Consider the following 23,406-nt stretch of genomic DNA (forward strand, 5'->3'; position numbering starts at 1 on the left):
CATTTTTCCCCACCCAACTCTCCAGCCTGTCCAGGTCAGAAGTCTCCAGGTTTAAAGTCTCATTAATCTCTTAAATATTTATTGGCAGCAGGGTGTAAGCATAAATGAGTAGGATGTCATCATAAATAGATTGCTGTCTATTTTTTTTCTTTGAAAACTGCATTTTTATTCATTGTTATGAAAAAGAAGTAATTCTGTGTCAGACTTGGACTGTTGTGTGGAATACGGGGGCACGACTGCCTTTTGGGGAACATGTTAAATCAAAGTGGAGTATATTCCTGAACTGAGATTTTTAATGGGAAATTTAAGTGATTTTGAAACCCCAGTTACTGTGAATGCTGGAGGGAAGGAAGGTGTTACTGTATCTACTTCTGAGCTGTATTTTGAGAGAGTGTCTGCATGAGTCGTCAAAGGTGCCTGTGTGAGACGTGACCTTTTCAGTTCATATTTATTATGTCTTCCCAAATACACACTGTAGCTGTACAGTGCCTGTCAACATTACATTTGGTGAAACTCGTTCTCGGAAAGGAAAAGTTCTCTTTTAATCCTTAAATACTCCCCTTCTGAAGCTGGTCCTGAAAAAAGAAAAAACAAACAAACAAAAACAAAAAACAAAACCAAAACAACCTAAAAAACCCCAAACACTGTGAGGAAAATTGTATGACACAGAGGAAGAAATATGTTTAAACCTTCTTTCCTCCCTTTTCCAAAATCCTTCCTCATGTTATCTCATACTTCTCCTTCTGATCTATTCTTTGTTATTTCACTTTGTTCTTCTGAGGGTTTGTGTTGTAAATGAAGTGCAAGTGTCCCATCTCCAATAAAAGATGGTGCATTTGTACCGTGTTGTATATACACTGTGTAGTGTAACTCCCTCCCCAGAAGTGACTCAGCTGTAGCACTTACCTGTTTCTGCCCATGCTGGTCATGGAAGAAGTTATCAAAACATTTTCAGCCTTTTTGACACTTTTGATGTCTCCTCCTAACTTGCAAAACTCTAATTGTAGCCCTTAAGCTCTTGCTGGGGTTTGCTTTTTACAGGAAGGTGAACATAGAGGGATCAGAGGTATGGACAAGAAATAATACAATGTATATTAAACCTATTGAAAAACATGGAAAATATTCTGTAGTATAACCCTAGCCAACTGATCAGTATGCCACCCTATTTCAACATTATGGATGAAAAGCCTTGTGACATACACTGGTTTGGTGAAGAGTTGTCTCAAAGCTGAATTAAATAGCTTTGTGCCTTCTGAATCAAATGGGGCATTACCCACTTTATCTGCAATTAAAAAAAATAGCCATTAAGTGTAAATACAGGATATGACAGTTTGTGAAGTGATTATTTAGGATTGGATTGGTTTCGATTCTAAATGGGAACATTTTGGAAACTGGCTTTTAACAAATGCTGGTCAGTAGTGTGAAAACTTATTACATTTCTCTGGATGCCTGAAAGGGATTCATATCAGACTTGTGTCATGGCAGTTTCTCAAATCTTTCAGTTACATCAGGCTGTCAAAATCATCCACAACTGTGCAGTTGGTCTTTATAGCAGTATGCCCTTCCTAAATCCCCACTGCAACAGCAGTTGTCCTCGGGTGGGCTGGATCTCATCTTTTCTGGAGCAACCTCATCCATCTTCCTGCTTTGTGCTGCTGCAGACAGGGTGGAACAGCTCTGAGCACAACTGGGCTCTGATCAAGGCCTTTGGGCAATCCCATAATGTTTCCAATAAATCAAAATAAACTGACCAGCTGCTCTTTCATGTCCTCTCGTTGTGCTGTGTGTCTTGTTTGGAATAGGAGAGAGTCTTTTATGGATTGAGTGTTTTGGCAGGGAAACAAAAATAGCCTCCAGACCCCTCAGGTAGCAAGCCTGGGTGATGGGAAAGTGGCTGGCGGGGATTAAGCTTGTGGATGACTTGGGGAGAAGTTCTTGATCTTATGATTGCACAGCACATCCTCTACAGTGCGGTGCCAACAAGGGGGCAAAAGCTGCCTTTTGTTTTAAGGAATCCTTTTTGTCCTCCAGAACCATCACCAGAGAATGGGGAGACCAATGTACTGGCGAAGACTTTTACAACTTGCATGACTTTGATCTTTTAATTTGTCTTTTATTCATCTGTGAAAAAGTGACAATTGACCATCTGAAATGTCCTTCATAGTCCTCATGGGTGTGTTGCAAATGGGATGATGGTGCAGATAAATAAGCAGCAGCATCTGTACGTGAAATGTTCTGTGGGTCTCACCAGTCTTTGCTTTGCATGGGCTTCACACCGTTGTGGCTATATGGAGTGGAAATTAAACTGCTCTTATTTTCTCATGTATGAATCAGCAGATAGTACTTTTTTTTTTCTTTTTTTTTGTCATTGAGCAACTGAAAAAAAAATAAATAAGGTTGAAAGTAAACATTTCCCAAACTTCTCTTTTGTGTTCTGACTTTTTGCAAAAATTTCTGCAGGTCTAACAGCTGTATAATGTATAAATCATTATAAACAAGGCTTGAAAGGAACTTCACTGTTTATACTACAGCTTCCCTGCCCTTTAGCAGTGATGAAAACTGAAAATACCAGTGCATCTTGAATTCAAAGGAGGAAAAAAAAAAGATGAGGGATCATAAAGGGGTAACGTGGTTCAGCTCGACTCAGCGTTTGGAATATTAAGCAGATTTGACCCATGCTGAGAAGAGTCTGAAGAGCAAATTCTTCTCAGCACCATCTCTTATGTCAGGACCCTGATTAACAAAGACATTTAAATAATGTCACTGCACTTCATACAATTTGAGCCTATTTTCTCTTTTGTATAGCTTGTGAATGTAATTTTTTTTTTGCTTGCCATATTTGACCTCTGTCTCCTAATAGTGGCAGCCTATGATACTTTGAATTATTATGCTGAATATAAATGTAAGCTTCAAAACTAACAAAGCTTTTGTTCCTTTCCTGATGAAAGCACAATTTTGCAGTTACTTTAAATATTATAGCTCTAAGTCTGCCATTGCTACTTCTACTAAGGATTTCTCAGTGAATTCATTAGACGTGTCTGTTTTCATAGCCTGGCTTGTACAAATAAGAAGCAGGGATTTGAAAGTTCAGGGTATGTCTTGCTGTGCTTAAGCTGCAGCAGTGTTACATATGCTGAACCTGTTTTTATGTTACTAGGGGAGAATAATGCAAGCTGAACTCTAAATTCCCTCATTAGAGGTTTAAATCTCTAAGGCTAAAGCTTAGCCTAAGTTTTGATATTTGTTAACAGAATCCTGTGTGCATTAATATTTTCCAGAGGGCACAAGGAATTCTGAAAGAACAATTTTAGAATGATAAAGGTAAGTAAAAGCCACATGTGTTTTCCAGGCATGTGAAAATAATTTCAAGGGTCAGTGGCTTCACAGTTGGAATTAACAACATGGTAACAGAAAGAGGAAGAGGAGAAGGTGACTGCACTTCCATTTTGTTGTGTAATGCAGAGAACAGTCATGTTCACAGAATGTCCCTAATGAAATAATGGTGTTTCTGGAAATACTGGCTTTTTCTTTTCATTACATGGGAAGGGGGGGGTTTGGTTGTTTGGTTTTGTTTTTTGGTGTTTCTTTTTGGCTGGTGCCTTTTTTTCTTTTTTAATTAGATCTGTTTCTAAATGGAAAATAAATGAATGGACTTAACCTGTCAGGTTTATTTCAAGCTATATCCAGGGATTGAGGGCAAACCACACTTCCCTTGATGATAATTTCAGCTTTCATGTAGTTTTCTACCTTACTGGTTTTGGAAGAATGGAAATGAAACGACTATTCATTTGATTGATACATCTGAAAATGGAAGTGACTTTAGTGAGAACCCATTCTTCTTTTACTGAGTATCTAAATCAGTTTGCCAGAGCCTTTGTGCTACATTTTGAGGTAGCCTGATCCATAGTGAGTGCCAGTTGTCCAGATGGAAATTCTAAATCAGGCAGCAGTTGAATGTGGGATTGCCTCTGCAAAAAATAACATTTTCTCAATTGTTTTGCAGATCAACAACCTGTCATATTTCATCTCTGTCATACAATCCTAAACATGTTGTGGGGAGATACGGGGAGGACGGTGAAGAATATGAGATGACTAAACATAGTCTTATGTAATAGGAAATTGTATGTCATTTAGATTTCATTGCAATCCATACCATGAACAGGTTGCATCTCTTCCCTCAAGACTTATTCTATCTCCTCAATTCATTGCATTTAGGGAACATTAAAAATTCCCCCAAATCAAGGCTATCAGTTATAGTTGCATGCAATTAGAGCCACAAAGAGTGAGAAGTTGTTGCCTCCAACAGGTTTTCGTTTCACCATCACATAGGCACAGAGAGTCGGTGAAAGGGCAGTTTTGCAGCATCTTGGCACCTGGCTCTCAGTGGTTTTCAAACAGGGGGCTGGAATCTTTCCTTTTATCAATTGAGATATCTTTGGGGCTGGCAGATGAAATGAAAGACTCTTTGCATTATGTGCTTGGAAACTTTGTACAGTGTGTGATGCTTTCACCAGTATTTAGTGGCTGCCATGTAATCCCCCTCTTCTGCAAAGATCCAAAGTATCCTGCTATTGTTGCATTAAAATAACCATTTAAAAAAGCATACAGGAATTAGAGAAAGAAGTGGTATTTGCTTCAGCATTTTTATAAGCTCTACAAATCACTGTGTGTAGACATCAAACCTAAATCTAAACTGTAAGAGCAGGGGGTTTATCTTTTATTTAAAATAAAACAATGCAGTACTGTAATAATCACATTTTCTAAAGTCTCATAGAGCACAATAAACCTCTTCATACCAACTACAACATACTGTCCCCAGGGATTTTACTAAACAGAATAAAATTGATGACTTAGGTTATTCATTCTACCTGTGTGTCTATCAAATATTACTATAACATAAAGAACAGGAAAAGATTAAAACTACTGTTTCTTTAATGTTTTGTTTAGGTCAGAAATAAAAAGAGAGTATCTCAGTCCTTTTTGTCCTCTCTTTTCCTGGATCCGTGTGTGATAGAAGTGATTTTTTTGCTTGTCATCACCATCTAGGCTGTGGTTTATCTTTGCTTATGAACCATTCCCATTTTAAAGCCAGTTTTCTATTCTGAGGCAATTAGCAGCCTGGCAGCCATCAATAGATGGAGACTGCAGTAGTGGCTTTTTTTTACCTGTGATGACTTCTAGCAATGAGCATGTCTTGATTTGAATCAATGTGTTTTTTTTTTTTCCATTTCACTTTATATTTTATCAATGAACGTTGTGCCAAGATTTCACCTATCATTACAATGTCATTTCTTTGACAAACACTGCCAATTATTTTCTGTTTAATTAACATGTTCAGCACCATTTGAGAGTGAAAACAAGCATAGGTTTTATTAAGAAAGGAAATGCTGGTCATAGTTGGTGAGGGAAATGCACCAAAGATAGACATGGGTCAAATTGGAAGAGCCGCACTTCCAGTTTCTCCCCTGAAGGAAAGATGCTCATAGGAGTGAGTGTGGGCTGCTGCATCTCTAGGTCCTTGTGGCTGGGAGGGTATAAGGTGCTGTGAGCATTTTAACACTTAAGGAGAGGGACTCCCAGTTGTTGGATCTTGTGCTGACAACATTTCTCCTCAGAAAAATTCCCCTGACTTTGAGAAATCCACCATGAGCAAAAAGAGATTTCACTGCGGCTCTGCTGTAGGAACATGTCATTGAGTTGACATGATCTTGAAGAATACTATTCGCTGTATAACTCAGAGCCCTGAGCAGACTACCCCACACTCTCTTAAACCGTGGCATTACAAAACCAGCTGGAAAATGAGAACTTTGCAGTACTTTCCTTTGGAAAAGCGTTTGTGTTGTACCATGTCAGATGTGGCAGCAAGTCTGGGCTGTGCGACTCAGCAGAGCAGCTCTGCTCTGTGGAGATGGGCATCCCACTGACACCGAGCAGATTCTTCCACAGCGTAGAATCTACTGGTGACATTCAAGAAGTTAGAGGAGATAGGAGATTATTTACTATGCTGCTCAGTTTTTGTATTTCATTTCTCTTTGAACTTGAAGATAAAATAACAATTCAGAATTATTGTTCAGTAAATGAAGGATACATACATAAGAAACAGCACATGATATTGCCTGATGTTATACTGGGATAGTTTCAAAATTAGGTATCATGACTCTATTTTTTACTATATTTTATGTTGATCTTTATTTCAAAAGCTCTTTAGTGTAATACTAAAAACATATTAAAAATAACTGATTGGTTTTGGGTAGCATATGGAAGACCACTGCAATATATTCAAATGCAGAATTCAAGCATGTTAATGGGCTTTGTAGTAGTGTATTTCACAGAGCTTACAATGAAGGTCTAGAAAAAAAACAGGCAATCTTTCCTGTTTGTATTTAGCTTTTGCATTTAGAAGTTTTCCTTTCGTTCTCCTCTGTTTCTGGTACATTGCACGCGTGTTTACACCACCTGTGCTTCTGAACAGGTTTTCAGAATTTGGACTTGGATCCAAACACGTGAATTCTTCAAGGGCAAAAGCAGCATCACTTGTCATTGATTCTACCAAGCATTTAAGAAGAAGTGACATTTACCAGGGCTTGTTTTGAAGATTTATAAATGCGATCTGGAGTTGGCAAGAATAGCTGCTTCAATAAATGTTGTGCTATAGCATGTAAGCATGGGTTTTACCACCAGTGGATTCACTAGCACTTTGTCATCCAAGTAAAAATAAATATTCAATAAACAATTTATTAGGGATGTGAGTTCACTTCTGCTTCATTCCACTTGGGAAGACTTGTCATCCGTTGCCTACATAGTGTTATTAAGGACACAATGAAATGAAGACAAATTAATTGTGGAATTGTCAAAACTATGTCAGGGAAACTTTCCCTTGGCTAACAACAATACTACAAAGAATAATAGGAATAGGGATATATTTAGGCTGTGTACATGAGGGTGTTTGGTATAGTAGCTAGAGTTAACTGAATCATAATACCTGACTAGAAGCTGTTCTTTCATGGGCCCAACTTTTGTTTTGACAGAACTGGTTTACATTGCTCAGGTGGCATTTGAAGAACTTATAGCAGAAGTAAATAGGATTTGCAACCATTAGAATCCTCATTTGGACAACTAGATTTGTGTGACATAGCATTAATGTGAATTATAACAGAAATAATAAAAAAATGATGTACTGCTTCCTGTTCCCCTTAGCTAGCCAAGGCCAGGTAGTGTGGAAAAAGTGGGAAAGGGTCTGTTTTAGCTTTGTTGCTACAACAGTTGAGTTCCCATGCAGGAGCATTTTCTCGCACAGACAATTGGGGTAAAACCTGTGCTGGGCAACTGTTCAGCTAAACTTCACCAGTACTGATGGAGAGAAAGGGTTATCGTGGCATGTTTATCCACACAGAATAGTACACAGGTGTGCTGGTTTGACTGAAAATGAGTTATTTTCTTCATGCAGTTAGAAACCTTTCTTTTTCATAGCTAGCCACTGTCATTATTTAGACTTAATTTGAGAATTAACACCCCAGAACAGAGCTAATGTTTTTAATTGCTTTGGTCTGAGAGCCAAGGATGCTCTGAGCACTCTGCCCACAGGTGTGAGGCATCGAGGAAGGGGGGGGTGTGGATGGGGCAGAACTTGACTGACACCCAGACTGATCAATGAGAGTGTTCCAGCCCATTAGCATCATGCTTCATACTTAAGGACAGTCAGGATTTTCCGGTCTTTCTCTCACTTCTTTGTTTTCTTGGCTCTTTTTGTTGGAGCCAGGGGAGTTCTGTTTGGGACATTTAGTTTGGCCTTTTGTTGTTTTGCAGAATGTAATTTTAGGACTGTATGAATGTGGGAATAGTTACATTCATACAGTCCTAAAATCATGTTTGGCCCTTTGAAGGCAACTGTGAGGCTGATGTGGCCTGCGATGAACATGAGTTTCACACCCCTGCTCTAGGAGATCCATGGAAAACAGGGGCCCTGCTTCTGTGTTGGGTACCACTGAGGGAATCCTGAGTGGTATGTGAAGGCCCTGAGGACAGTGCAGGGGATGCTCTGGTGGCAGCAAGGACTCCTGGTGACTGCTTGGGCAGCTGGAATCTGGTGTGTTGAGACAATCATCTTTAGCCATGGCTGTAATTCAGGATCACAGAAAAATACAAAACATCACACACCCATACAAAGTATATAAACATCACAGTCAACATGACAGATTTATTTTTTTTTCTAAATACAGAATGGATGAGGAAAGAGAAACTTAATTGGTTTTGACAGTATATCAATGTGGCATAGGAGTATCTTTGCTGTAACCTTAGAAATTTTGACCAATTTTAATGTACTTTCAAGCAAACAGGATGATCAAAAGTTATCTTTCTGAAAAACACAGAGTACATTTAGCTTTTAAAAATGTCAAAGATTCAAGGGCGTAACTTCATACTGTATATAGCAAAATGAATCAAACCTGACTAACTGCTAAATATAATGTAAAGTACAAAAGCTACAGTCTTATTCGACTGTCAGGGCAGACTCCTTCAGTTTATATGTTTGAACCTTTGGAATTTAGTCAAGGGGTAATTGATAGAAGGAAATATCTTCTTTCAAGTGTCACATGTAAATAAAGTAAAAACTACGACTATAAATATAGTTTATGGAATATATAGAGATAGAAGTAAATGGTGAGTAGGAATAGCAAATTAACAACAAATTGTTGAATTTGCAATGCCCTGTGTTTACGTTTTATTTGCTGTAGTAACTAAAACACATTAATCCCAGGTTCTAGTTTACCCCTTGCAACAAAGTCCTAAGTTGTAAACTAAAATGAAAAAACAAACAAACTTTTCCTGTTTGATAGTGCTAGTGCTGTGTGAGGTGCTGTGAATAGGGAATACCAGATAAAGGCTAGATTTGGAGCATGTAAATGGGTGAAGCACAACATTGTTGATAGTTTATTCATTTATTGTTATTTTCTTTAGATGATTTGTGCCTTTTGGGGCCATGATAGCAAACATTTTCTAGGTAGACTACCTTGCTGGACTACAGATTTGGGGAACTGAACCACAAGCATTTTGGAGTAAGAAAAGGGGAATTCTTTGTGGTTTTATTCTTATATTAGGAACAGATAAGGAGGGATGTGTAGAGCTCTTGGACACCTTAACTCTCAGATACGTTTACAGGGACATTTACTCATAGTTTCATTATGAAGAATCAGAAATCTGTTAAATGAAACAGAGATCTTAAATAACAGTATACTTGTAAAAAATGTGCGATAGTCTGGCTTTTTAACTTTGTCTTTTGTTGTGAATTAGCTTAAACTGCTATTGGAGCAATCAGATTGATTGCTGCAAGTTTCACCTATCGTGACTGTTATAAACAGAGGGGTAACACTTCTAATAATTAAGGCTGCATTACATTTTCCGGTGTTATTTTAGTGTGCCTATTGGAGCAGTTTATAGACTAATAGAATATTCAGTGTTCCTTTCTTATCACATTAATGTTTCTCTTAAAAAGAATTAATATGCAGGTTTTGTTTTCTTAACGTGGGAGAAAAATGCATGTGACCTTTAACCAGTGTGCCCTGAGGAAGTGGAAGATTAGGCACATGAATGTTCCACCGCATCAAAAGCATTTTAATAGGTAGCAGTTGATTATTTAGAAATATATCGCTGCTGCTTAAAGTTGGCAGCCACTGATCAGAAGACTTACCTTCTGTAACAATACTAAGTGAAAGAGAAATGTGAGTTATGCCGCCAATGTTTTTGAAATGCTTTAGCATAATTGCTGGTTCACTTCAGCATTAGCTCTGAAGGAGGTTTGCTGCTTTGTGTGCCATTCAAAAGAGCTGATGGACAAATTTCTGGAGTGAATGTTTTTGAAAATACTTTCACTTCCTTGATATTAGTTGCCAGTCCTTAAGCAATAGAAAAACACTGCAGTTAATGAAAAAAAGCAACTACCTACCACTTAGTTAATGACACGAATGACACATGGCAGTAGCTCTTGGTGGACTCTGTTTTTGTCACTGTATTTTGTTGATGCCAACCCAGTTCTACAATATTCAAATGCCTTACAAAATGCAATACAACTTTAACTCCTGAAATTGTATTTTGTTATACCCGTGTTGCAGATAGAGAAATGAGTTGTGTTGCATTGCAGGTTGAAGCGCAGATTCCAAAGATGGCAAAGGTGCTTTCAGTCCCCCCTCCTGGAGCTCGTTGCCCTGTGGCTCAGCCGTAGGGTCCAGGTGACACCTCAAACCGAGGTCTTTGCTCAGAGGACATTCTCTCTTGCTCTGATTGAGCACAGTGGGTATAGCAGGTCTGGGCAGTTAATATTAGACCCTGGTGGCATGAAGTTAGTGGAGCTATTTTGGAATATCCAGATTTTAGCTGAGCATAGAATATGTAAAGGCAAAATTTCTCCTAAGAATGACAGGAATTTTATATTCACTCTGTGTATTTTATTTCAGTGTTATGTTGTTATGTCACAGAATCATAGAATCGTTTCGGTTGGAAGAGACCCTCAGAATCATCGAGTCCAACCATAACCCAACTCTAGCACTAAACGATGTCTTGGATTCCATGTCATTGTGGAATGTTTTGAGGCATTTTGTTAATGTCAGAGTTTTCAGTAAATGACATTTAAACCTAGTATCTCTTGGTGGTTGTGAGCAAAAAGTGATGTAGCTTTTTGAATGAAGTGATGTGTTGTGAATGGACATCAGCTGGAACTATGCTCACAAAGACTGAAATTTTAGAGGTTTTCAGTTCACATCTGATTGTACTAGCTCTTCTAGTGTAAATGTTTTAATTTGTCGACAATCTTGCTTAAAAAGTCACTCAGAGATTCAAAAAAATCTGCCTTTTAGTAGCACTGTGAAACATTGTGGTAAAATTGAATCACAGCTTGTAGCATGTCATATTTTAAGTTTTCAGAGAGAACAAACCCAGAAAGCAATAAAGAAGCTAGAAAGAACTAGGAATCAGAGTGTGTGCAGCTGACAAAGCATCAATGTGAATCCGTGAATCAGCATTACATGAATTGTCCAAAAATGTTATTAAAGCTCGTTGAAGTATTAATTCCATGAAACAAGGCAGGGAAAATGAATACCAGGTAGGAAAACATGTCAGTCAGAGCTGCTTTCACTAAATCCTTTTCATTTTTGGCTAAAATAAGTCGAATAATCTCATTTTTACCCCTGGACAGCAGCTAAATACATGCACATACACTACACTTTATCTGACATGTATATGTAATTTTTTAATTGTAATTGACTTGTAAGTCAGAGCCCTGAAATGCAAAGGCTAAAAATGCTTAAATGAAAAAACACCTGTCATACAATGTATAGTAAAGTGCATTTCAGCCTCCGTTGCAATTCTTGGAAGGTCAAAACCCAAAAATTCTATGTGCACAAGAGAACAGAAAAAAGGATGATTCAAATACTCCTCTGGCTGAAAATGCTATGTTGCCTTTCAGGATTGCACGAATTCACAGTGTTTATTTTCTGTGCATGGGGTGAATTCAAAATGAAACCCAAGGAGCGCTAATCAGCTTTTTGGGGAGCAGTGTGACCTGCAGATTGTTCGTCTTTGCTTCAGGCAAACTGACTTGGCTAATGTATTTCCCTGGGAAACTTCCAGCTTTCAGCCACCAAGATCTTTACAAGGTTCCTAAGGGAACCCTAACTCCTGCAGCTGCTGTGCTTTTATTAATAATAATAGCAACAATAACAATTACTGTTATAATTGTTGTTATTGATGTAGAAAGAGACTGTACAAATGTGTGCAATACATGGCCTCTTTCTGGAAGAATTTACATTCCAAGAGAAGTGGCTTAACGTTGGAAATGGAGGATATGATTCTACACAAACTACATATAGACTTTCTGCCTAGCATTAAAAAAAAACCAAACAAACACAACAAAGAAAACCCACAAACCTTTTTTCTGCTTTAATTTGTATTGGTCTTGATGCAGGACAGAGTATGGTGAGCAGGGCACCAAAGGCCCTTGCTAGAGAAAATGTTTCAAGTATGTCAGATTTCTCTGTGTGAGCATAGAATCATTTAGATTGGAAGAGACTCTCAGGATCATCAATTCCAACCATAATCTAACTCTGTCACTAAACAATGTCCCTAAGAACCTCATCTAAACACCTTTTAAACCCCTCCAGGGATGGTGACTCCACCACTTCCCTGGGCAGCCTGTTCCAATGCCTGACAACCCTTTCCTTTTCCCCTCAGCCTCCTGTTCTCAAGGCTTAAAAAACAGTTCCCTCAAGATACATCATGAATATCCTGCAGAAGCCTTTGCACTGACTCATTCTCAATTTTCCTTCCATACTGCCTTGTACAGTGGTCTGTAAATTGGTCTTAGAGACTTAGTTCAGAACCAAATGTGGAGAGGGATTTGCACCTGCAGCCTGTGCTGTGCTACCCAGTTTTGCACTCCTGGGTATTGACTTTGCGTGTGCAATTGAAAGCACTCCTCTGACAGCCGAAAATTGATTTTTCAGAAACAACAATGAGAGTTCAGCAGTTACATAAAATGGGGGTGAGAACCACTGTGCGGAGCTGCAAGATCAGTTCTGCTTGTAGGCATTTAAAAATACATGAAGAACGATCTGAGATAATTTGCTGGAATATTTGTAACCTGTATATCCAGTTAATTTTCTACACTTATGTAAGTGCCAGGATGTTTCTGACCAATTCTACCTTGTTACAGGTGATGTTTTAATTCCCAGACTGAAGGCACTTCAAAAGCCCTTTCCCAGGAACTGTATTTTTCATGACAATAAGGCTGTCATCCTACTGCTAGCATGAATTGAAATCGGTAAAATGAAATACGAAGAAAGACCTGCTGGTTTTATATGCGTTGTTAACTACTGTTTGGACAATATCTCCATTCTTAGCATGGTACAGTCCAGCTTTACAACCAATTTCTGCATACTAAAGAGATCCTTCATTATGAGATGAATGAACAAAAGTTTAGAGTGGTGTAAGGCGACTTGGAAAGAAGTAATAAGATAGAAAAGGAAGGAGAGTGGAACAGAAAAATAAGTGATATTTTGACAGAAAATGAAAGGTTGCCACTTATTCCAAAAGGAGATTGCAGAGGATTTGTGTAGTAGAGAGAGTTGTTTCGCAGCATAGAACTAACATCAGGCTTTTTGCGTTAGATCTGGAATATTTGCATGCACTATGATGTGATTTCAAGCAAATACAGGTGGGCTCAAAGCTCAGTGAAACAAGCAAAGCAGTCTCATCTTTATTCTAGCATCACTGCTTGGGGTGCATGTGAATATTTCTTCATGTTCGTGAAAACTCCTTGGGCTGCCGGCACTGAGGACGTGTCTGTGCATCATGCAGGGGCAGAAGGATACAGAGGAGCAGAAGGTGCAGCTTTACTCACTATAAATTGGATTTGATTGAGTTTTTATAAATATGTCATGGCCTAGATACTGCAGAGAGCCATTTGATTTAAAGATGTAACTGACCATGAGTTAAATTATGGTTGAACTTTAGATTAAAGTTGTAACTGTGCAAGAAGCCCCCTTTTTATTTCTTCCTTCCTAAAAAGCCTTTCTGTGAATAGAACCATCTACTTTCAAGGTTGAGGGTCATCAATTTATGAAAGGATTACATGACATAGTGAATAGCATGGAATTTATCTCAAGGATTTGGGAAGTCTTTTTCATGTATCCATTCTGTGCTAGTCTTTGGAAAGCAGCCTATTCTACTTAGAAGCTAGATGATATATTTTGCATTATCATATTATTCTTTTATTACTATCAGATCCGGTGGCAGAAAAATCTTATGTAACACTTAGAAACTTTCTCTTGTATAAACCAATTATTTGTAGCTGCCTACAAGAACTGAGATGAAGGAAACATTGCATACTCAGTCCTATGAGAGCATTTTATAATCTCCTTGGCAAATGAAGCACTCATTTGGCTTTTTCAAATAATAGAAATTCTAGAAATCTGAAGAGAAAAGCTTTTCTTCCACCTTCTGGGATAGTTACTTAGAGTAAATTAAAATCAGGGTTGTAAGAAGATCATGCTGGTAATTTAATTCTATGGAGATTATCACTTTTATGTATAATAAAACAATATATGAAAATTTGAAACCATAATCCTTAGGCAGCCCTTTCATCTGTTCATTTGAATGGAAACTCTTTGCCTGCGAGTGTGAGTGAATCACTGCTGAATGCAGTGCCTGAAATTCTTGCGTATTATAGAGGAGATCCTACTAGAAGCTCCAAAGGAGGGCAACAAACTCACTGTTGCAAATCTGGTACTCGTCACTGCTGCCTGGGCAGGAAACAGCAAAGCCCCCGAGGACTTCCAGGAGATGGACTGAAAAGACTGGTGATGACTTCTTTGTAGCTCCAAGTAGTTTCTTCAAATACAACCTGTACCAGATTTTCTTTTTATCTAGAAGGCCATACGATGTTTGATGAGAGGAAAAAAAAATAATTAGAGCACATTTTCATGGAAGTGTAGCTCAAAATTGTCTTTCAGATTTTGTTCTGATTTTGTAGAAACCATCTTTAGTCACAATTTTCAGAGCGAACAGATATTCCAAACCAAAGATACAGGGGTATTAAAATGTTGTGGTGCACCAACTTACAGGAGAAGCTGGAAGTGAGCTTAACTGTCCAGAGGTGGGTTTAACCCCTATTAGGATTTTAGCCATTAGCCTGCCATTGAGAGCTGTATTGCAAAATTGCTTTCAGAAGAAGTTCTAGTTTTCTTTTATTGCAACAGGAAACATCCGGATCTTACCTTTTGGCTGCATTCTTAGGCAGAAAATATAGCAGTTGAAAGAATGGATTTTGTTATATGCACAGTGACCTCAGCATTAAAGCTGCAATTTTGACTTAGGCAGCACTGAAATACGTGAATGTATTTCAGTGAACATGTGAGCATGTCCTTGAGCTCTGAAAATGGAGGTCTGGGATGAGAACAATTGTGGCTCTTCTGGAGAACACGGAAAGGCAGCCTGGAGAAAGGCACGTCTGTATGTTGACCTGTCTGTTGTGAAAATAGGGAAGAAAGACAATCATTCCCAATTTTGCAGACATTCTGACAGCTAAAGGTAGGCATTAACAATTTGCAACACATGGCATGGGGGATGAAATTCTCTGAGCGATACAACTGAGAGTTTCCTGGCTGAAATGCAGCAGCAGTTGAAGGTAGCTCAGAGAAAAACATATTTTATCATCCGTTGTGGATGGACAAAATGGATAACATCACCAAAAACTGGGGAAAAAAATAATGTCACCACTCAAAAATAGTAACATGTTCTGGCTTCAAGTCTGAATGCTTCTGAGGGTTTTTGGCCTTTATATGGAGATTTTCTTGACAAGGATCGGATTTTATTACATAGGTTTCTGCCGATATGTAATAATTACCTGTTACATTGAATGGACTTGGTACTCAAAAATAATTTTGTTTGCCGGTATATTGATGCAGAACTAATAATGTTATTTATTTCAATTGGTACCAGAGCTGGAATGGTCTCATGGGTTTATCCTGTCAGACTCAGGTTCCACTGGACTTGCCCTCAGAGCCCCACGCAGCCCCAGCCAGGCTGGTCAGGAAAAGAGTCGGCGGTCCGAGCAGGAAGATTTGCATGGTGCTGAGAAATTAAGGACTTAAATTGGGCTCTGCTGTTTTACAGCCGAACACTTCGGCAAAGTAAAAAGGCTGTTGTTTTTCTTGCCTAGGCCTTCAGAGGGCTTAAATATTGTATGAATAATTCTAAAATAGAATAAGTTCAGATGCAGAAGTTGCAAATAAATATTTTCAACAGTTGCTAATATAATTTACATGCATTAAAGATGTGGTCAGGTATATCTGGAGAGGCGTCGAGTTTCTCTAAGATGAAAAGCAGAATCAAAACCACATGAAAGAATGCCATTGTGTAGATAAATGAGCAGCTGAAAGAAGAAAGCACATATTTTAATTTTTGTTATTTTTCAATAATTCTGTGTAATTGGTGTAGCATCACAACCAATTAAGCAGGTTAAAAGTGAAATTGTATGATAAATGTGAAAAAAACCTTGGCTTTACTTTTGGAGACAGAAGCTAATATCTCCACCAATGTGAATCTGTGAAAACTGTTTTCTTCACTATTTATGCTTCTTGCTTTTGATTTTATTTCAATTAATAAAATAATTCTTAGACATGTACTCTCTGTTGGGTTCAACACTGCTGAGTGTTGAACATAATGGAGACATAGGCAATAATAATTTCATTATTATTTTTGTAGTTGTGGGTAATAATAGTAATTAATTGTGCTGTGGAAAGAAAAGATGTGGGGAGATACCTGATGATAATAAGGAAAGACCAGGTCATATCTGGAGCAACTCCATTGGTTTTGATGTGCAGATTGAGTTTACTAAAGGTATTAATGTCTTCACTGTGTCTGGACTAGCATTCCCTTTTCACAGACATTTAGATTACAGAGTTTCAAGTTTAAAAAAAATAATAATAAACCTTAGACTCTGATACCAATGAAAAGTGCTACTCTTTTTGGGGAAAATTTGTACCAATGGCTTTTTCTTGGGTACTCATAATCAACAGTGCTGTTCAGCTGCTGCTGTTGTTGTCATCGTATTTGCATCACTCCGGTGTCTACCAGATCCCTTCTCTCTTGGCATTGTTCATCTGTGGGAATTCACGGTTGGGAGACACGGGTCCCTGGTGGTCCTACCGGGGGGATGGTTAATCGAGGGTTGGGCGTACCCCTGTACCGTTCCCCATTAGTGACATGGAAGTAATGTGCATACAAGAGCCCGGCTGTGATCCTGCTCAGCCAGGGGAGAGAAATTGTTATAATTGGGTGGCGAGGCAGGAGCTGGCGCTACGTGTGACGGCGGAGACAAAGGGAACAGGAAATCGCCATACGGCGTCATATGCTCCTTCTCAACCTTAATTTTGATGGCAGCTGTCAGTGTAGCATTATGGTTCTTGAATGTGCTGTTTTATTGAGCTCAGTGTGTGGGAGAGATTTTTTTTGAAACTGAAACAATGCTGGAAAATGATTGACATGAGGTTAGCTTTAGACATGTTGCCATTCCTGAGATAGCTGAATAAAAACCAGCAATATTAACTTACTGACAAGGGGATTTGAGAATTAATTAAAATTTGCATTTTTCATCCATAATTTGTTCTAACTCATATTTGAGTTAGAAGTGCTAGGGGATAAAGGGCATATTCCCTTAATTCTAGTTTCTTAAGCTCTATAACAAGTATTCTAGTTTCCTCTTATCTATTTGCTCTTCTTTAACGCCACATTTGTGTTCTTTTACAGTATTAAGACTGGTATACTTGTTACTGGTTTGAAATACATTATGAGAAAATGTTAAAATAGTGCTGCAGGAGGAAGAAAATATACTAAAGTTAACAAAAGATACATGGTTATCATGACCAGTGAGAACTGGGATTGCAATGGTTTCATATGTTCTTTTACCAAACCCATTTTTTTTGTGGAAGCATGAAAACATAGGTAACTATTGACTCTCTGTCCGCAGCTGTATATATTGCTCAGGGTTGAGAGACAAGAATTTCCTGTCTGTATGCAGGTACCAAAGTTTAACTCCTCTTGCTTTAATTTGAACAAAACTCTTCAGAGTAATCCTGTGTTTTTTTTCTTCAAAGTTTGTTATTTATTGTGTATTTTTTAGCCTTTATTAGGGCTAGTATTGGCTTGGACTTACAAAGTGAAACTGTGTTTGTTTTGAACACGTCGTTCATAAATTAGTAGTTTTATAGCTCTACTAATGATTTTAATATATATGTGTTTTAGCTGAACTTATTTTGTTGCACCTTCTTCTGTACTTGAATGTTATCTCTGTTTCTTCTCCTGCATGAATTTATAAAACAAACAGAAATGTGTAGTGCTAGGCAACAGAGAACTCAAATATACATATATATATATAAACTTTCATGTAAAAATCATTTTAATAACACTACATCAAAATAATAGTAGGTGCATGGTGACTCATTTATGTGTATTCACATAAGAACATGCTCTGTGCAGCCTTAGATTGAGATTTGTGAAATTATTTGAATCCTTCTACTTACATGGCACATTTGAAAAGGTGAGATTTGCATTTGAAAAGGATTAATCAGAACTAAAAATAGATTAGATAGAGAGATTGATTTTTTTTTTTTTCCCCCTCCCAAGGGTCTGCAGTCATTTGCTGTAGCCGTTAACATCTAGCATGATTTCAGGTGAAGTGTTTCCTTAATAAACTTGAGGAACATCTTTATTTAAGAAAGGAGAAAGAAGGAGCAAAAGCAGAGTGTCACAGAGGTATCAGAGAACTTTTTTGTTTGTTGAAGTCTTAATGAATACTTACATTAGTTCTTTATTGTTTATTATTATTCTTTAGATAAGTGAAAAAAATTAAGTTTGGGATGCAGTCCACCTAAATCTTGCATAAATAGGGACTTCATTTCCTAAAACTTGTCTAAGTCCCAGAAAACAGCACAGTTTGAACACTTCCTAGGCCTGTTTAATCTTGTACCCAACTTCTTTAAGTATCTCCTCCTTAGGCTGAAAATTTGATATATATGAAAGTAATTTTTACTTCTGCACGCTCATAACTGTCTGCTTTAGCAGAATGGAGAGATCTTGTATTTAGACTCCTTTTAAAATTCTGGGCTTAAGTAAACAGTGAACTCTAACTGAATGTAGTAGAAAAATTTAAAGAATACAGCTCTTTTTTTAATAGCTCACTGGATAAACCACTCATCCAATGAGTGAGGTCACCAAGTTCTGGGTTCTGCTGAGGCTAATGATGCTTTAGCTGCATTCTAAGAGTCTGTACTGACTCTTTTTGTGAGAACAAATCTGAGCCTGACTGCAAATGGTGATGGAGTTTATATTGTCTGCATGAATCACAGAATCACAGAATGTCAGGGATTGGAAGGGACCTCAAAAGATCATCCAGTTCAATCACCCTGCTGGAGCAGGAACACTCAGATGAGGTTACACAGGAAGGTGTCCAGGCGGGTTTTGAATGTCTCCAGAGTAGAAGATTCCACAACCTCCCTGGGCAGCCTGTTCCAGTGTTCTGTCACCCTCACTGAGAAGAAGTTTCTTCTCAAATTTAAGTGGAACCTCTTGTGTTCCAGTTTGAACCCATTACCCCTTGTCCTATCATTGGTTGTCGCTGAGAAGAGCCTGGCTCCATCCTCATGGCAGTCACCCTTTATATATCTGTAAACATTAATGAGGTCACCCCTCAGTCTCCACTTCTCCAAGCTAAAGAGCCCCAGCTCCCTCAGACTTTCCTCACACGGGAGATGCTCCACGCCCTTCATTATCTTTGTTGCCCTGCGCTGGACTCTCTCCAGCAGTTCCCTGTCCTTCTGGAACTGAGGGGCCCAGAACTGGACACAATATTCCAGGTGTGGTCTCACCAGGGCAGAGTAGAGGGGCAGGAGAACTTCTCTCGACCTACTAACCACCCCACCTTGTAATACACCCCAGGATGCCATTGGCCTTCCTGGCCACAAGGGCACAGTGCTGGCTCATGGTCATCCCTAGGTCCCTTTCCCCTATGCTGCTCTCTAATAGGTCATTCCCCAATTTATACTGGAACCTGGGGTTGTTCCTGCCCAGATACAAGACTCTACACTTTCCCTTGTTATATTTAATCAATTTTTTCCCACCCAACTCTCCAGCCTGTCCAGGTCCCGCTGGATGGCAGCACAGCCTTCTGGCGTGTCAGCCACTCCTCCCAGCTTGGTGTCATCAGCAAACTTGCTGATAGTACACTCTGTTCCCTCAGTCCCATGAAATAGGGACTGAACCAGAAATCCCCCTTCTGAGGCTGATTCTGTTAACCAGATACATCACCTTCCATCTGGTGCTAGGGAGGACTTATCTTAAGGTGGTTTCTTACACGAAGATGTTAGCAGGATAACTGTATCTGGAATTTTTATCAATAGTAATTTGAGTGTTTTGTGGTGTTTTACTGTGCATGGTGTAAAAGCAGATATTCTCTTCAATTATGTGATATTTAGTTATTAGATAATTACAGATAATTGCATGGGCAAGTGCTATGAACTAAAGTGTTGCCGTAACATCTAAAATCTACAAACTGGGTAACAATTATGTTTGGAGTTATATCATTATTTCAAATATAATTACCATGAGATTGGCAGTGCGTGTAATTAATGAGTAATCACTGGAATTTGCCTTCATTGTTGCACTTCCCCCTTGTTGTAAAGTTCTTTGTTACAATATTTAAGTATAAAGATAACATAAATTGCCCTCCACATGTGTTATACTAAAACTCAAAATACTTATTCCCACTATGGTAGCAGCTCCTTAATGTTCTAAAAGTGTAGTTTCATGGAGAAAACAAAGAAGGGACAATGTGCTGTGAATGGGGAAGAAGTGAAGCAACATTTCAACAGATACCAGCTAGTGAGAACTTTTCCACAGCTGTCCAAAATAACCCTTTTCTATCTATTAAAGCTAGTTTGTAGCTAGCTAAAATTCTGCTAAGAATAAAGTCTTTCAAAATCTCATTACATCATCTAGTGTCTTTCTTCCATGGTAAGGAAGGTTTGATTAACAAAATTTCATACAGGAGAGAAGAATCTGTAGTTCGCTCTTGGATTCCAATTGAAAAAAGCTTTTTTGTCTGTTTGGTTTTAGTATTGCTTATGTAAGACATATTTTGCCAAACTTTCAAGATATTAAATAGTGGTTTTGCTTTTTGTTCATTTGTTTCATTATTTATCAGGTTTTACCTGGCGAGATGATTATACACAGCATATTATTGGCCAGGAACTCTCAACCATTCACAAAATCCAAACCAGGCGCCCTGAAATATTTGCATCTGAAGGATCTGAGACAGGCAGGTAAGTCTTCAATAGTTTTTTTGCATGGTAGTTTTTTGGGAGGGTTTGCAAATGATGAAAAATAGATTATCACCGAGGCTGAGTTAAACACGTCACTAAAACCACTGTCTATATGATAAAGGGAAGCCAGTTGTATGACAGCACTGAAAACACCAGTAGAAAAAGAGTCGACAGGTGAATGAAAACCCCGTTCTTCTGACTATCATCAGGTTAATAAAATATGCCTTCTGTTGCGAATTTAGTTGTCAGAATTCAAAACATCTTTTATCCAGATTATGCGGTGTCTAGTCTCAGATCAGCCAGCTATACTTTATGACTGGCTTAAAAAGGCAGACTTAAACAGTAGCTCATCCACAGGAGACATTTTATTCTGGAATAAGCCAATAAAAAGTAGTATTGAATGACACGCTGAGCAACTAATTATATTTTCAGACTTGCGTTCTTCCAAAACAAAGCTGTAACTGATTCAAAGTCCATAGATTCTCAGCTTTAGTTGCAAAATTTGTCCAGGAAGGAGAGATTCATGCAGGTTCCCATAGCAGAAAACAATGTTGGGATATTTCTGTCTATTCTTTGCATTATAGAAGCCATTTTCCTCCTGACTTGAAGGATATTGAGGGGTGACAGTGGTTATTGTTGGCAAGAGACACAATATCTATAATTCTGTAGAGTGATATCATCTTGGTACACAGACACACATACAAACACACTCTTTTACATGGTCTATTCTGTCCTACAGGCTTTTAAGTGCAACCCAAACACACATACCCCAGCAGGACATTTTGAAATGCGTAAAATTTTAGGAACATTAAAAATGGTAAATTTTGCTTTCCCCTACAATGATTTTAAGAAATGCAATATGAAAAATAGTGAAATTTCTATAAAGTCCTTTTTGTCAGAAAATTTTCTTCATAGTGGGAAACAGCTTGAGCTTCTAGCATTGAGGGGCAAGACATTGAACTTGAAATCTTCATATACTGCACTATGTGGTTTGCATATACTGCAAAACCATTTCTTTTCTAGATTGCTCTTTTATGGAAATAAAAATGCTGTGTATTTGATACTGCCCAGTGGCTTCAGCTGTGTTTACCTCAGTTTGTTTTTATTTAATTCATAGAATTTGACCCTGTATTTCAAGTATTTACTGATTCAAAAATATTCCTTACAATCAGAGGACAATACATTTTAGGAGTGCAGTGAAGTAGCAACTTAAATTCTGAAGATGATGCTGCTCTATATATTATCAACGAAGTGATAACAACATGTGGTTGTTTTCACTGCTTAGGTATGCAAAATGCCATTACTGTATGGATTGCTCTCTGTACATGGTATCAGAAACCATTTTGAACATCATCTGGGGGATTTTTGTTTTAGAATGAATGTATCTAAAACTTTTATTCAAGAGAGTAAGACAAAATAGGCCAGATTTTTATGAGTCTAAACTATATTCTGCAGTGTTCCATGTTCATAGTTATATAAAAATAAAATATGCAAGAAGATATAAAAAATAATTTAGTTTTTAGACTGAGAACAGATGATCATTTTTAGGAGTTCCTGTTGTGATCAGGTTTGAGCTGGTTTGCATTTTTAACTAGAACTATACATCTAAAACCCCCCCATTTTGTCTGTTGACACCTTAAGAAAATCAGAATTTCAAATGCGTTCCACTTATAGCACTTCCTATTGTGGATAGATTTTCTGAAGTTACCAAGCTGTGCTTCTGAAAGCATTATCTTATGTGCCAACAGTTTAAAGCATTAATTGATTTTTCTGGTTGTCCATTTGCAATATATTCTGTAGGTCAGAGAACAGTAGGAACTTTTTCTCTGGCGTCTTGCAGATTCTGATAAAGTTTGCTATATGCTCAGCGTGCTCCATGCGCTTGCTAAAATCTTATCAGATAATATTAGATGATTAAAAAAGCAACTTAGTGTGGGTATCTAATTATCAAAGAAACATTAAGGCAGGAAGACCTTTTATTAAGGGTAACGTGTGTAATAAGACAATATGAAGTCATACTAATGAGTCATTAATCCCCACAGAGCTAGTGAGAGCAAGAAAATAGACTCAGACACTTGAAAGGTAAATTGACTTAGGCTAAATTAGTGTGTATGAAGTCTGATTGAACAGAAGACACGGATTTCATCTTAAAAAAAATGCTGAAACGGGGAGCTTGATTTCAAGATGAAAGTTCTTTCTTTGCTGGCTAACTGGAGTGTATGTGGTATTTCCTGGGCCCTTATTAAATTTCAAAAAAATCCACTCTTAAAAGAGGATCCAAGATAAAGGAAAAAAGTCCATTCTGCACACAGGGAATAAATGTCAGTTGTGTTCATCGGTGCAATTAGGCAAAACCAGAAACGTTTCCAGCAAACTTCAATGTACAAAATGGGGTATAGCATTATTTCTATAACAAAACCATCACTAAGTCAGTAATAAGATTCTCACAGCATTTAAAAGGGAGAAACTTTATTCTAAGAAGTGTCGTATCTGTTAATTGAGAACATTCTAGAAAAGTATAATATATGAGGTGCAGTGATTT

At 38.0% G+C, this 23,406-nt stretch overlaps 1 protein-coding gene across 1 annotated transcript in view; it reads left to right on the plus strand.

The window, feature by feature from the left end:
• The window catches only part of PTPRN2 (protein tyrosine phosphatase receptor type N2), a gene marked incomplete at both ends in the record, with an annotated part of 645,993 nt that overhangs the window by 205,511 nt on the left and 417,076 nt on the right, over positions 1-23,406 (plus strand). Inside the window, one exon of the mRNA XM_082045523.1 lies at positions 20,747-20,864. Within this exon, the coding sequence (XP_081901649.1) occupies positions 20,747-20,864 (118 nt within the window). The remainder of the gene's footprint in view (positions 1-20,746; positions 20,865-23,406) is intronic.

Source organism: Streptopelia decaocto, assembly GCF_964273445.1.
Source record: "Streptopelia decaocto genome assembly, chromosome: 2".
NCBI classification, from domain to species: Eukaryota; Metazoa; Chordata; class Aves; order Columbiformes; family Columbidae; genus Streptopelia; species Streptopelia decaocto.